This window comes from Myxine glutinosa, chromosome 4 (genome assembly GCF_964187855.1).
Source record: "Myxine glutinosa chromosome 4, kmMyxGlut1.1, whole genome shotgun sequence".
Lineage (NCBI taxonomy): Eukaryota > Metazoa > Chordata > Myxini > Myxiniformes > Myxinidae > Myxine > Myxine glutinosa.
Genome location: NC_136264.1, coordinates 88,673,994 through 88,686,206, shown reverse-complemented (window position 1 = coordinate 88,686,206; position 12,213 = coordinate 88,673,994). Strand labels below are relative to the sequence as shown.

The 12,213-nt window shown below is 50.6% G+C and overlaps 1 protein-coding gene across 1 annotated transcript in view; it reads right to left on the bottom strand.

The window, feature by feature from the left end:
* MAB21L4 (mab-21 like 4) overlaps window positions 1-12,213 on the bottom strand; it is a 69,548-nt gene that overhangs the window by 12,978 nt on the left and 44,357 nt on the right. Inside the window, exon 5 of the mRNA XM_068112888.2 lies at window positions 6,728-6,878. Within this exon, the coding sequence (XP_067968989.2) occupies window positions 6,728-6,878 (151 nt within the window). The remainder of the gene's footprint in view (window positions 1-6,727; window positions 6,879-12,213) is intronic.

Below are 12,213 nucleotides of genomic sequence, written 5' to 3'. Positions count from 1 at the left end.
ACAGATCTGGGGAAGCCTACAAAAAAAATTCTGCTGCATTGAAGGTTCTCAAGAGCACAGTGGCCTCCATAATTCTTAAATGGAAGAAGTTTGGGACAACCAGGACTCTTCCTAGAGCTGACCGCCCGGCCAAACTGAGCAATCGGGGGAGAAGGGCCTTGGTAAGAGAGGTGACCAAGAACCCGATGGTCACTCTGGCTGAGCTCCAGAGATCCTGTGTGGAGATGGGAGAAACTTCCAGAAGGACAACCAATAAAACCATCACTGCAACACTCCACCGATCTGGGCTTTATGGCAGAGTGGTCAGACGGAAGCCTCTCCTCAGTGAAAGACACATGAAAGCCCACAGAATCTTGTTTCTCACAGTCTGAGAGTCCTTTAGGTGCTTTTTTGCAAACTCCCAGCAGGCTTTCATGTGTCTAACACATAAAATAAAAATACAAAACACTAATAACTTCTCGGAAGGTGTTATTAGAAACATCTAAAATTAAACACTCACTGAGAAAGAAAACACACTAATAACACATAAAACTAGAACGGGCACTCGGTAGAGCGCATACCTTCGCCGCAGCTACTGTTCTGTACTTGGTAAAAATACGATTTTGACCTTTTCGTGACCTTGACCTTGACCTTTGACCCGATTGCTCCCAAAATCTAATCAAATGTGTCCCGTATAATAACCAATCATCCCACCAAATTTCATGCAATTCGGTTGAATACTTTTTGAGTTATGCGAATAACATACACACACACACACACAGACATACAAATAAATACACAGCGATCAAAACATAACCTTCCGCTTTTGCGAAGGTAATAAAAATACAAAACACTAATAACTTCTCGGAAGGTGTTATTAGAAACATCTAAATATAAATATTCATTGAGAAAGAAAACACACAAATAACACATAACATAAAAATACAAAATACTAACAACATCTAGTGAGGTGTAATTAGAAACAACAAGAAAAAAAACTCACTGGGAAAGAAAACACACTAACATATATATGAACTAGAATCCGGGCACTCGGTAGAGCGCATACCTTCGCCGCAGCTACTGTTCTGTACTTGGCATGGGAGTGTATGCGATGTGAAACTTTATGTGAAATGCGATCGATTTTTAAAAATCAGAATTTGAGCAAATCTGTTTCATTCGTCTGTTAATATGCCTCCCCGATTGACAAATCTGCAATTTGAATTTCATTTGAGGTTGAAATGATTGCGGGAGATCGCGTTATAGTGATGACGTCTTGGATGGACATCCTCTTCTTCAGTCGCTCATAACTTTGAGTGAAATACGATCGAGTTAAAAATAGTCAGAATTTGAGCAAATCTGTTTCATTCGTTTGTTAATATGCCTCATCTCTTGACAAATCTGCAATTATAATTTTTTTTGAGGTTGAAATGATCGCGGGAGATTGCGTTATAGTGATGACGTCCTGGATGGACATCTTCTTCTTCAGTCGCGCATAACTTTGAGTGAAATACGATCGAGTTAAAAATAGTCAGAATTTGAGCAAATCTGTTTCATTCGTTTGTTAATATGCCTCATCTATTGTCAAATCTGCAATTATAATTTTTTTTGAGGTTGAAATGATCGCGGGAGATCGCGTTATAGTGATGACGTCCTGGATGGACATCTTCTTCTTCAGTCGCTCATAACTTTGAGTGAAATACGATCGAGTTAAAAATAGTCAGAATTTGAGCAAATCTGTTTCCCAAAATCTAATCAAATGTGTCCCGTATAATAACCAATCATCCCACCAAATTTCATGCAATTCGGTTGAATACTTTTTGAGTTATGCGATTAACATACACACACACAGACATACAAATAAATACACAGCGATCAAAACATAACCTTCCGCTTTTGCGAAGGTAATGATCGTTTTAAGGCCATTTTCCCCGCTAGAGAGGGGGTTAGCCTTGCGGGTCCCATGACAATCATGGTTCCCTGTTTGAGGCAATGTTTTTATGGCCGGATGCCCTTCCTGATGCCAACCCTTGGTCACGCTCTTACGATGCGCAGGGATATGGTGTACCTATTCTAAACCGGGGTACACACCGGGATCATTCATCCCAGCAAGCTGGTACTCAATTTGCCGACCTCGGAAGGATGACAGGCTGAGTCAACCCCCCTGGCGTTAATTCAGCGATCGACCGGGATTCGAACCCAGGATCCTAGGATCCCAAGCCGGCACCCTAACCGCTAAGCCAACACCAACAAAACTACTAATGACACATAAAATAAAAATACAAAACACTAATAACTTCTTGGAAGGTGTAAATTGAAACATCTAAAAACAAACACTCACTGAGATAGACAACACACTTATAACACATAAAATAAAAATACAAAACACGAAAACATCTGGTAAGGTGTAAATAGAAACAGTAACTGAGAAAGAAAACATGAATAACACAAAATGAAAATGCAACACACTAATAACTTTTTGGAAGGTGTTATATAAACACCTAAAATTAAACACTCACTGAGAAAGAAAACACTCGAATATGACTGAAAAAAAAATACAAAACACAAATAACATCTCGTAAGATGTTACTAGAAACACTCACTGACAAAGAAAACAATTGTAACACCTAAAAATGAAAAAAATAATACGCTACATTCACCTGGTGAAACGTTACTAGAAAAACTAATAAATAAACACTCAATGAGAAAGAAAACACCGTCTTAACACCAAAAAAACAACAACAAAAAAACGAGTCATTGATTTTTTTCAAATTTGTGCAAGGAAACCACAAAGTAGGGATGGTGGGGCTAGTTGGAATGGGAGATTCATTGAAACATTGTAGTTTTCAAAGAAACCAAGGATGATGTCTAGATGGTGCTGCCATGTAGTGGTAGATAATGGCGTTACCCTTCCACCATATTGTTTTCAATAAACATGACCGAAAGGCTAACAGAGGCGTAGTTGGGCTTGTTTCATACTTTAGTTTAACCTGGGTGGAGTTACCAGTACTTACCAGATACCAGTTAGCAAATAATGTAAGTGTTAAATTATTTTGAAGTACCATAAGTCTCTAAGCTGTCTGTCACCATGGGAAGTGAAGAGATTGTATTGAGACAGTGATATTTTGCGAAGCAATATAAAAATATATAAAACTACACAGAAAAAACCCACAAACAACAACAACCACAGCCACGATAACAATCGAGTGTTATAAATGATCCTTATTAGTCCCCTACCGGTGTACACCGGAGGGGACTATAGGTTTGCACGCCGTCCCTCCCTCCGTCTGTCTGTCTGTCTGTCCGTCTGTCCGTCCATCCGTCCGTCCGTCAGTCAGTCAGTCCGTCACGCAAAGAACAGTTTTCCGGACTTTTTTTCTAAACGCTTAACGCTAATGATTTCAAACTTGGTACATGGTTTCCTCATGATAAGTTACAGATCAAGTTCGAACTTCACGACGTTTCGATCATTTTTGACAAAGTTATGGCACTTTGAACTTTGGGAATTCTGATAATTCTGATTATCCTTAACTCAGTGCCATTTTAAGTTTTAATTTCCTTTAAAAAAAGATTTTCTCTGCAATAATAGGACCGATTGAGATCAAATTTTCACTGTAGGGGGGATTCGGTCTGTAGAATATTTTAATGGTAATTATGACGTCACAGGTCACGTGGTTCGGCCGCCATATTGTTTTTAGTAAAAACAAGAAAACCCCTTTTTCTCTGCAACGGCTGAACAGATCGAGGCCAAACTTTGCAGGCAGAATCGCATACCCATGACGAACAAAAAAGTCAGCGAGCATGACGTCATGCGTCACATGGTTTCAGAGTTATGACGTTTTTAAGCATGAACCTTTAAAACCGAGCCGCTCCCTCATTTTTGATCCAATCGAGGGGAAACTTCACAGATCTGTTCAGCATGTCAGCCTACTAAAATGTCCTTTTGGAATTTGCGATAGGGCACGTGGTTTGGCAGATATTGTTAATTAAACGAAAATATTTTTTTTTTAATGGACATCTCTTGTTTATTCTAGAGTTCTTCTCAAGCCGCACCGTGTGCCCTCAGCCTCGTCTGCGAACGTCAAAAGTGCGACACAGCGCGTGCTTTCGGGAGGGGCGGAGCCAAGCCGAGCAACATATATATATATATATATATATATATATATATATATATATATATATACACATCGATCATTGATCGTGAACCAGAAAATATAATAAATTACTGATATTTAGCGACTCGAAAGGTTCTTTATCAACAACCTTTTTTGTCGTGCTTCTGCTGACCTGTCTGCAAGGTGTATAAATCGAAGTCCCGAGTGCGAATCACAGGTGAGCCCGTCCTGAGGTAATTAGCGATTGGGAACGATTCAGAACCTGTGTATAAATAACCCTTGGTAATTTCCCTAACAGTTTTCTGGACGACAGTCTGCCGGTTGGGGACATGTATTGCAGCGCAATACTCAGAATGCTTGTTTTCACGTGTTTTACTTCCTGTGTTTCACGTGTTTGTTTGTGTTTCACACTGAATGAAAAACGTAAAGGTAGAGCATGCAGATTGTGATACATGAAAGGTTCAATATGCCCGGTCTGAACCACTGATCTCTATACTAACTCATTGGTCTGAACGGGAAAGGAATCAAAATGGCGATGTGTGGAGTCAGCCGCCGTACGCCGTAATGACATCACATCACCGCTGTCATGTGACCAGATCGTCAGCTCTGATTGGTGTACGTTTGAGGGGACATACATACATACATACATATATACAGACAGACAAACACTGTTCTAGATGGCTTTGCCCTATGAGCTACTGCGTAAAAAGGAAAGGAATTGTTCTGAAGAGAAAGTTATGTACGATTTTTGCAATGCTTACCAAGGCAAAGGCTTAACGCCCTACATTTTTATTCCCTGACCGTGACGAAGTTGAAGAGTGTCTTCAGCAACACAAAGACATTGTAATAGAACTACTTGTACCATACAAAAGTGGTGGTACAAAGCATTGCTCGCAAAAACTTGTCTTCCCAGTAGATTTGGCTGCCTACAACCCAGAGTAGTTGTATTAAAACCAATTGTAATCAACATATTTATCTGAGAATAATAATTCATTATTCTTTGCTTTAAAGGCTTAACCTAAACCTCAGCCACACTAATGATTATTATTATTCATGTGACTGAAGTTTATGCCTAAGTCACACATAGGCGGATTTGTCGGCGACTACTGGCGACTGGAAAAATCGCCACCACCCGCCGACAATCGTAATGAAACCGTAATGGACGGTCGCCTATAGTCGTGGTTATCCTCCCCAGGTCGGCTGCAGTCGGCAAGAGCCGCAAAGGGGCCAAATATTTTTTTTAATGTTTAAAAACGGCGCGCTCAGTCGCACTCGAAAAAAATCCGCCATGCTGTCGCGATGGAACCGCCATGCTGTCGTCGGTATCCGTAAAAAGAGCGTAAAGCGGCCGCAACCCAGTCGCTCATAGTCTTCCGCAATCGCCCCACCAGCCAGCACGGCGGAGATGCGAATGCCATACGGCCTTCCTGCGGCATCTTCCCGACAACGGGCCGACACTGTTGCGGCTGCATATCGACTACAGAAGAACTGCCACGTCTCCCCTGCGGCTATGGGAGACTGACGACGACAGCAGTAGGACTAGTGGCGGCCGAGTTACGGCCATTGGCGACAAAGATACGACTGCCTGGCGACTGCATTACGACATACCACGATTCCATGGCAAGACAGGATGGTGTGAGGGTCTCCGTGGAGTGAGGTCCTGTGGTGCCGACAAGGATATGGCTTTATTGTTTGGACTTGGGACTTTTGGGAACTTTATTTTTGGGACTTTGGTCCTTTGGAAACTTTATTTATGGGACTTGGGACCAGTGGAAAAAATTTGTTGGACTTTATTTCCATTCTCTCTCCCTGCAGAAAAGTTTGATTATTACATTACAATGATACATCTTTATTAACTTTCTTATTGTACATCAAACATCTTTATGCTTCATGTCATACATCATTGAAATGAATAAAGTGAAATGTAAAATAGAGAAATAAAGATTTAAAAAGTTGTGTGAATCGTCCCCAATCGCCGGCGGTCTTATTGCAGTCTTGCGGACGTCGGAGTAAACCGCCACCCGGCCCCAATGCAGTCGCCGCGATCCGCCATAGGTCGTAATCTAGCCGCCAGACTGTCGCCATGCTGCCGCCGTGCATCCGCAATGCAATCGTCGTCGATCTTCAACAGTCGCCATCCCACTCGGGGCGTCGTCGCAATGCAGTCGCAATGTGGCTGCCTGCAGTCGCCATACTGCCACCTGACCATATTTGACCGCCCGAAATCGCCAGTAGTCGCCAAAATATCCGCCTATGTGTGACGTAGGCGTTAGGTTAAGCCTGTAAAACCATCGAATAATGAATGTTCCAACTAACCCCATGGTCGTGGTTAGTTGGAACACATGATACATGGACATTAAACGGGGCGTCCCATCCACCAGCATTAGTTGGTGTATGTTAACGATCCCACAGTGTCCTTCGCGAAGAGTAGGCGAGCACCCTGACCAAGTCACCAGCGCCCTGGCCAAATTACAAACGCACACATCCACACCCTCAGCAAATAATGCTTATGCCAATGATGCCAATAATGTACCCACAGCCCTGTGCTGCATATGAAAGAAGAAGAAGAAGAGGTTCATCAACAAATCTACATGTTTGAGTTGTAACATAAATGTGTAAAGTACATCGACCAACACCTGTATATGGTAGACATTTAGTAGAGGCATCCCATTCCATCTCTGCCAGTGGATCTTGTTGACGCTGTCCAAAATGGTGAGGGCATCAAAAATGTGACCACCATGCCTCTGTGCTTCCAGTATGACTTGCACTGCCTGTGATAAGCACACACTAACAACAAACTCAATTGTTTCTTCCATTGAAAGTGAAAGATTGTTGAACTTTTTTTTATATATACTGAATCGAGGCTCGTGAAAGAGCTAACATTTACTCCACAAACAAATCAACCAGACAAACAAAACATACAAAAAGAGGGAGCGGAAGACAAGATGGGGAGAGGAGGGGAAGCACACAAACACAACACCTGAGAGCAGGGAGAAGCGCAGGAGGGAGAGGGCCTGGGGGGAGGAGGCGTGGGAAGGGGGGGGGGGAGAGGTATAAAACACAAGGAGACCAAAGACTTCCAGGACAGAAGTTGGTATTTCAAAAAAGTGTAGGATTTGGGGTGAAATTAGCGGGGGTAGAAAAGATCAAGGTTTTTGGATGGGGGAAGATAAGATAAGAGATAAGAGATAAGAGAACTTATTAAAGGATCACTTCTTTCATTACAATAGTTGGATATAATGGGCATTTATAACATAATTCAGCATTAGTATTTCCACGTATTAATACGTTTATGCATGTACAGACTTATTAATTATTTTTTGACTTGTAAGTGTTTGAATTGTAATTTACTACTTGAACAGAGGATGGAATTTTACGACCTTGTTCATTAATCTCAGCATTCCATAATCCCATATGGCCATACTTTTTTGTCCAATTATATTTTAAATATTAGCAGAGCACTTAATCGAAATATTAACATAGGTAAATTGCAAAATAGTCGAAACAGAATAAGAAGAAGAGAAAGAATTTTATTTGAATGAAATTGAATCACATTGTCCCAATTTAGTCTAGTCTATTGAAAACCATCCTAATTTAATCATAGACAGCAAAGTATCAACAAAGGGTATAACATTGCAGGAACATTACAAGCCTAGGCCATAGAAGAAGAAGAAGCAAAACACGAAAAAGAAGCAAAATAATAAAATAATAATTAATTACACAAGCAGTAAAGTATTGTGGCGGACACGAAAGCACTCACGTGGTGACATCACCCCGCACACCGAGTGGGGGTGGGCCACGCCCGGGAGAGAGGTGTGGCCTCACGATATACACGGGGCGCGCAGCCCTGAGAGTTCAGTGTTACAGTGAGCTCTTGAAGAAAGACTCTTACAAATTACCGCGTTGTCCGCTTCCTCCTTGTTTACAAACAGCGCGCGTAACACCGCGCTTTACTGGTGACCCTCGACGTTGGATCTGCCGTAGTGATCCTTCCAAACACGACGCCATTGCCATGGCCAACAACGCGATGTCGATTAAACTTCCCGAATTTTGGGAGGCCCAGGCCGAAGTTTGGTTCGTCCAAGCCGAAGCCCAGTTTCAGCTTCGGCGCCTCACCCACGACGACACGCGCTACTGCCACGTCGTCGCCTCCCTCGGGCCCAGCACGGCCGCTCGAGTTGTGTCCGTCCTTCGCCACCCACCGGACGGCCACAAGTACGAGGCACTCAAGCGGCTGCTCCTAGCCACGTTCGGCCTCACGGAGGACGCACGGGCCGACCGCCTCCTGGATCTCCCCGAGCTCGGCGACACGCGCCCGTCGGTCCGAATGGACCATATGCTGTCACTGTTGGGCGACGAAGCCCCTGGTTCTCTATTCCGGGCGCTTTTCCGTCGCCAACTTCCAGCACAGGTACGCCTCGCATTGGCCGGGACCGTGCTAACGGAACCCCGAGCATTGGCCGCCGCGGCGGACAGGTACTTCGTGGCTTCGGACACGCGGGCGAGAGTCGGTGCGGCCGTCACGGACCTCGAGGCTGATGCTGCTGATGATGCTGATCCACAGCATCAGCTTACACAGCATACGCAGCATGCTGATACGCACCTCGTGGCCGCCGCCACGCCCCGCCCACCGCCGCGGCGAAAACCACCACCGCGGGGAACACCGCCAACTCCGCCGGCCTGGCAGAGCCAGCCGCATTCCTCCAGCTCCACCACCTGGTGCTGGCTCCACGCCAAGTTCGGCCACGAGGCTCGACAGTGTCATCCGCCATGCTCCTTCAACAGGTCGGGAAACGCCCGGGCCGGCGCTCGATAGTGGCAATGAGCGCCGGCCGTTCGAACAGCCTGCTGTTCATCACGGACACCTTATCCGGGCGCCGTTACCTGTGCGACACAGGAGCGCAGGTGAGTGTCGTTCCTGCCGGTACGTCGGACAAGCACGCCGCGGGCGGGGGCCCCGCGCTGCTTGCCGCAAACGGGACGCCCATCCGTACGTATGGAAAACGCTGCCTCTCTCTGCGGTTCGGAGGGCAGGTTTTCCGATGGTCGTTCGTCACCGCCGACATGCCCATGGCATTGCTTGGCGCGGACTTCCTGTGCGCAAATGGGCTCCTGGTCGACGTAAAGCACAGACGTCTTGTCCAGGCCGAGATGTTCAGCTCGCTCGCTTGTGCGCTGCCCAGCTCGTCGAGCAGCCCACTGAGCGGCTCACCGAGCGGCTTGCCAAGCGGCTTGCTGAACGGTTCGGTTCCGGCCACGTTGATCTGTACGCTTCCGGCAGCGGACGAATTCACCCGCCTCCTCGCCGGCTTCCCGGCGCTCACGCGGCCCACCTTCTCGGCGGGGGCCGTCAAGCACGGGGTGGCCCATCACATCCCGACCGTCGGGCCACCGGTCTACGCCCGGGCACGCCGCCTCGAGCCGACGAAGCTGGCGGTAGCAAAAGCGGAGTTCGCTACCCTGGAGCGACTCGGCATCGTTCGGTGCTCGGAGAGTGCTTGGGCGTCACCGCTGCACATCGTGCCGAAGCCCGGCGGGGGATGGCGACCGTGCGGGGACTATCGCCGTCTCAATGACGCCACCACCCCCGACCGCTACCCCGTCCCCCACATTCAGGACTTTTCCGCCCGTTTGGCGGGCATGTCCTTCTTCTCGAAGGTGGACCTCATACGCGGTTACCATCAGGTCCCCGTCAGGCCGGAGGACGTCCCGAAGATGGCGGTCATCACGCCGTTCGGACTCTTCGAATTCCTGCGGATGCCCTTCGGTCTGAAGAATGCGGCTCAGGCGTTCCAGCGGCTGATGGACAGCGTCCTGCGCGACTTGGATTTTGTATAAGTCTACCTGGACGATATCCTCGTCGCCAGCGCGTCCCGCGAAGAGCACCTACACCACCTCCGCACGCTCTTCGAACGCCTGGGCCAGCATGGCCTGATTGTGAACCCCGCAAAGTGCCGGTTCGGCGTCGCCGAACTCGATTTTCTGGGGCACCGCGTCACCAGGCACGGAGCCGTCCCCCTGCCGGCCAAGGTGGAGGCGGTGAAGGGGTTTCCGCGCCCCCGCACTATCAGGGGGCTGCAGGAGTTCCTGGGCATGGTGAACTTTTACCATCGGTTCCTGCCCCGTATCGCCCAGCTCCTGCGCCCCCTGCACGAAGCTCTCCGAGGTAAGCCGGGCAAAGGCGACGTCACCTGGACCGAGCAGATGGACGCGGCGTTCACGGGCGCGAAGCTCGCCTTGGCTAATGCCACCATGCTCGCGCACCCGGCGCCCGATGCGCCGATCGCCCTCACCACCGACGCCTCGGACTACGCGGTGGGCGCGGTGCACGAGCAATGGGTGCGTGGAGCTTGGCAACCGCTGGCGTTCTTTAGCCGGCAGCTTCGCCCGCCCGAACGCCGTTACAGTACCTTCGACCGCGAGTTGCTCGGGCTTCACTTGGCGGTCAGGCACTTCCGCCATCTGCTCGAGGGCCGTGCATTCACGGCCTTCGTCGACCACAAGCCGCTGGTCTTCGTGATGGGCAAGGTCACCGAGCCGTGGTCGGCCCAGCAGCAGCGTCACCTCTCGGCCGTGTCCGAGTACACGACGGACATCCGGCACGTCGCGGGGAAGGACAACCTGGTGGCGGATTGCCTTTCCCGGGCCGTCGCCCACGCAGTCCACCTCGGCATCGACTATGCCCGGATGGCAGCGGACCAGGCCGCTGACCCCGACGTCCAGGCCTTGCGGACCTCCGTCACGGGCCTCCGCGTCACTGAGGTGCCGTTCGATGGCGCGGGCGCGGCCCTCTTGTGCGACGTCTCCCTCGGGCGGCCTCGCCCCATCGTGCCCGCGGGCTGGCAGCGCCAGGTGTTTGACGCCATCCACGGCCTGTCCCACCCGGGCGCGAGGGCCTCCCAAAGGTTGATCGCCGACAAATTCGTCTGGCATGGCCTCCGGAAGGCCGTCCGCGGCTGGGCCAGGACGTGCCTCGCGTGCCAGCGCGCCAAGGTGCACCGGCACACCCAGGCCCCGTTGGCCCCGTTTACGGTGCCGGAACGCCGGTTTGACCACGTCCACATGGACCTGGTGGGACCTCTGCCCCCCTCGCGGGGTTTCACCCACGTCCTCACCATGGTGGACCGCACCACCCGGTGGCCGGAGGCCGTGCCCTTGGCATCGACGACGGACATCACGCAGGCTTTCATCGCCACCTGGGTCGCCCGGTTCGGCGCCCCCTCAGACATCTCGTCCGACCGCGGCCCCCAGTTCACCTCGGAGCTCTGGGGGGCGGTCGCGCAGGGGCTCGGGGTCCGGCTGCACCGAACCACGGCCTACCACCCCCAGGCTAACGGCCTGTGTGAGCGATTTCACCGCTCATTGAAGGCCGCGCTCCGGGCCACCCTCCGCGACGGCCGCTGGGTCGACAGGCTCCCCTGGGTCCTGCTGGGCCTCCGGACGGCGCCCAAGGAGGACCTGCGTGCATCCGCGGCGGAGTTGGTCTTCGGGCAACCGCTGCGGGTGCCCGGCGAGTTCCTCCCCGACTCCACGGCACCATGGTCCGCGGCACAGCAGCGCTCCGCTCTGCAGGAGACCGCCCAGAGGTTCGCCCCGGTGCCAACGGCACGCCACGGGCACCCACCGACGCACGTCGCCCCGGAGCTTCGCACGGCGGAGTACGTCTTCGTCCGCCACGATGCCCACCGGACACCACTGCGGCCCCCATACGATGGGCCTTTCCGCGTGCTGGAGACCGGGGTGAAGCACTTCACCCTGGACATCGGCGGTACTCCTGACCGCGTTTCTGTGGACCGCCTCAAGCCGGCCCACCTCGACGTGGACCATCCACCGCCAGTGGCCCGACCCCCGCGTCGGGGCCGCCCCCCTGCGGGCGGACCCCCGGCACCGCCCAGCCCCGCCGCCGCACCGCCCAGCCCCGCCGCCCCCCGGTCCTGCACCCATCCCAGGGGCAGCCGGAGGCATCCCAGATGACATCCCTGCATCCCAGACGCCGCCAGTCGCAAGGGGGCGCTTCGGCCGGGTCATCCGTTTGCCCCGCAAACTGGCCCTTCAGGTGCGCGGGGATTCTGGGGGGGCGCGTGTGGCGGACACAAAAGCACTGACGTGGTGACATCACCCC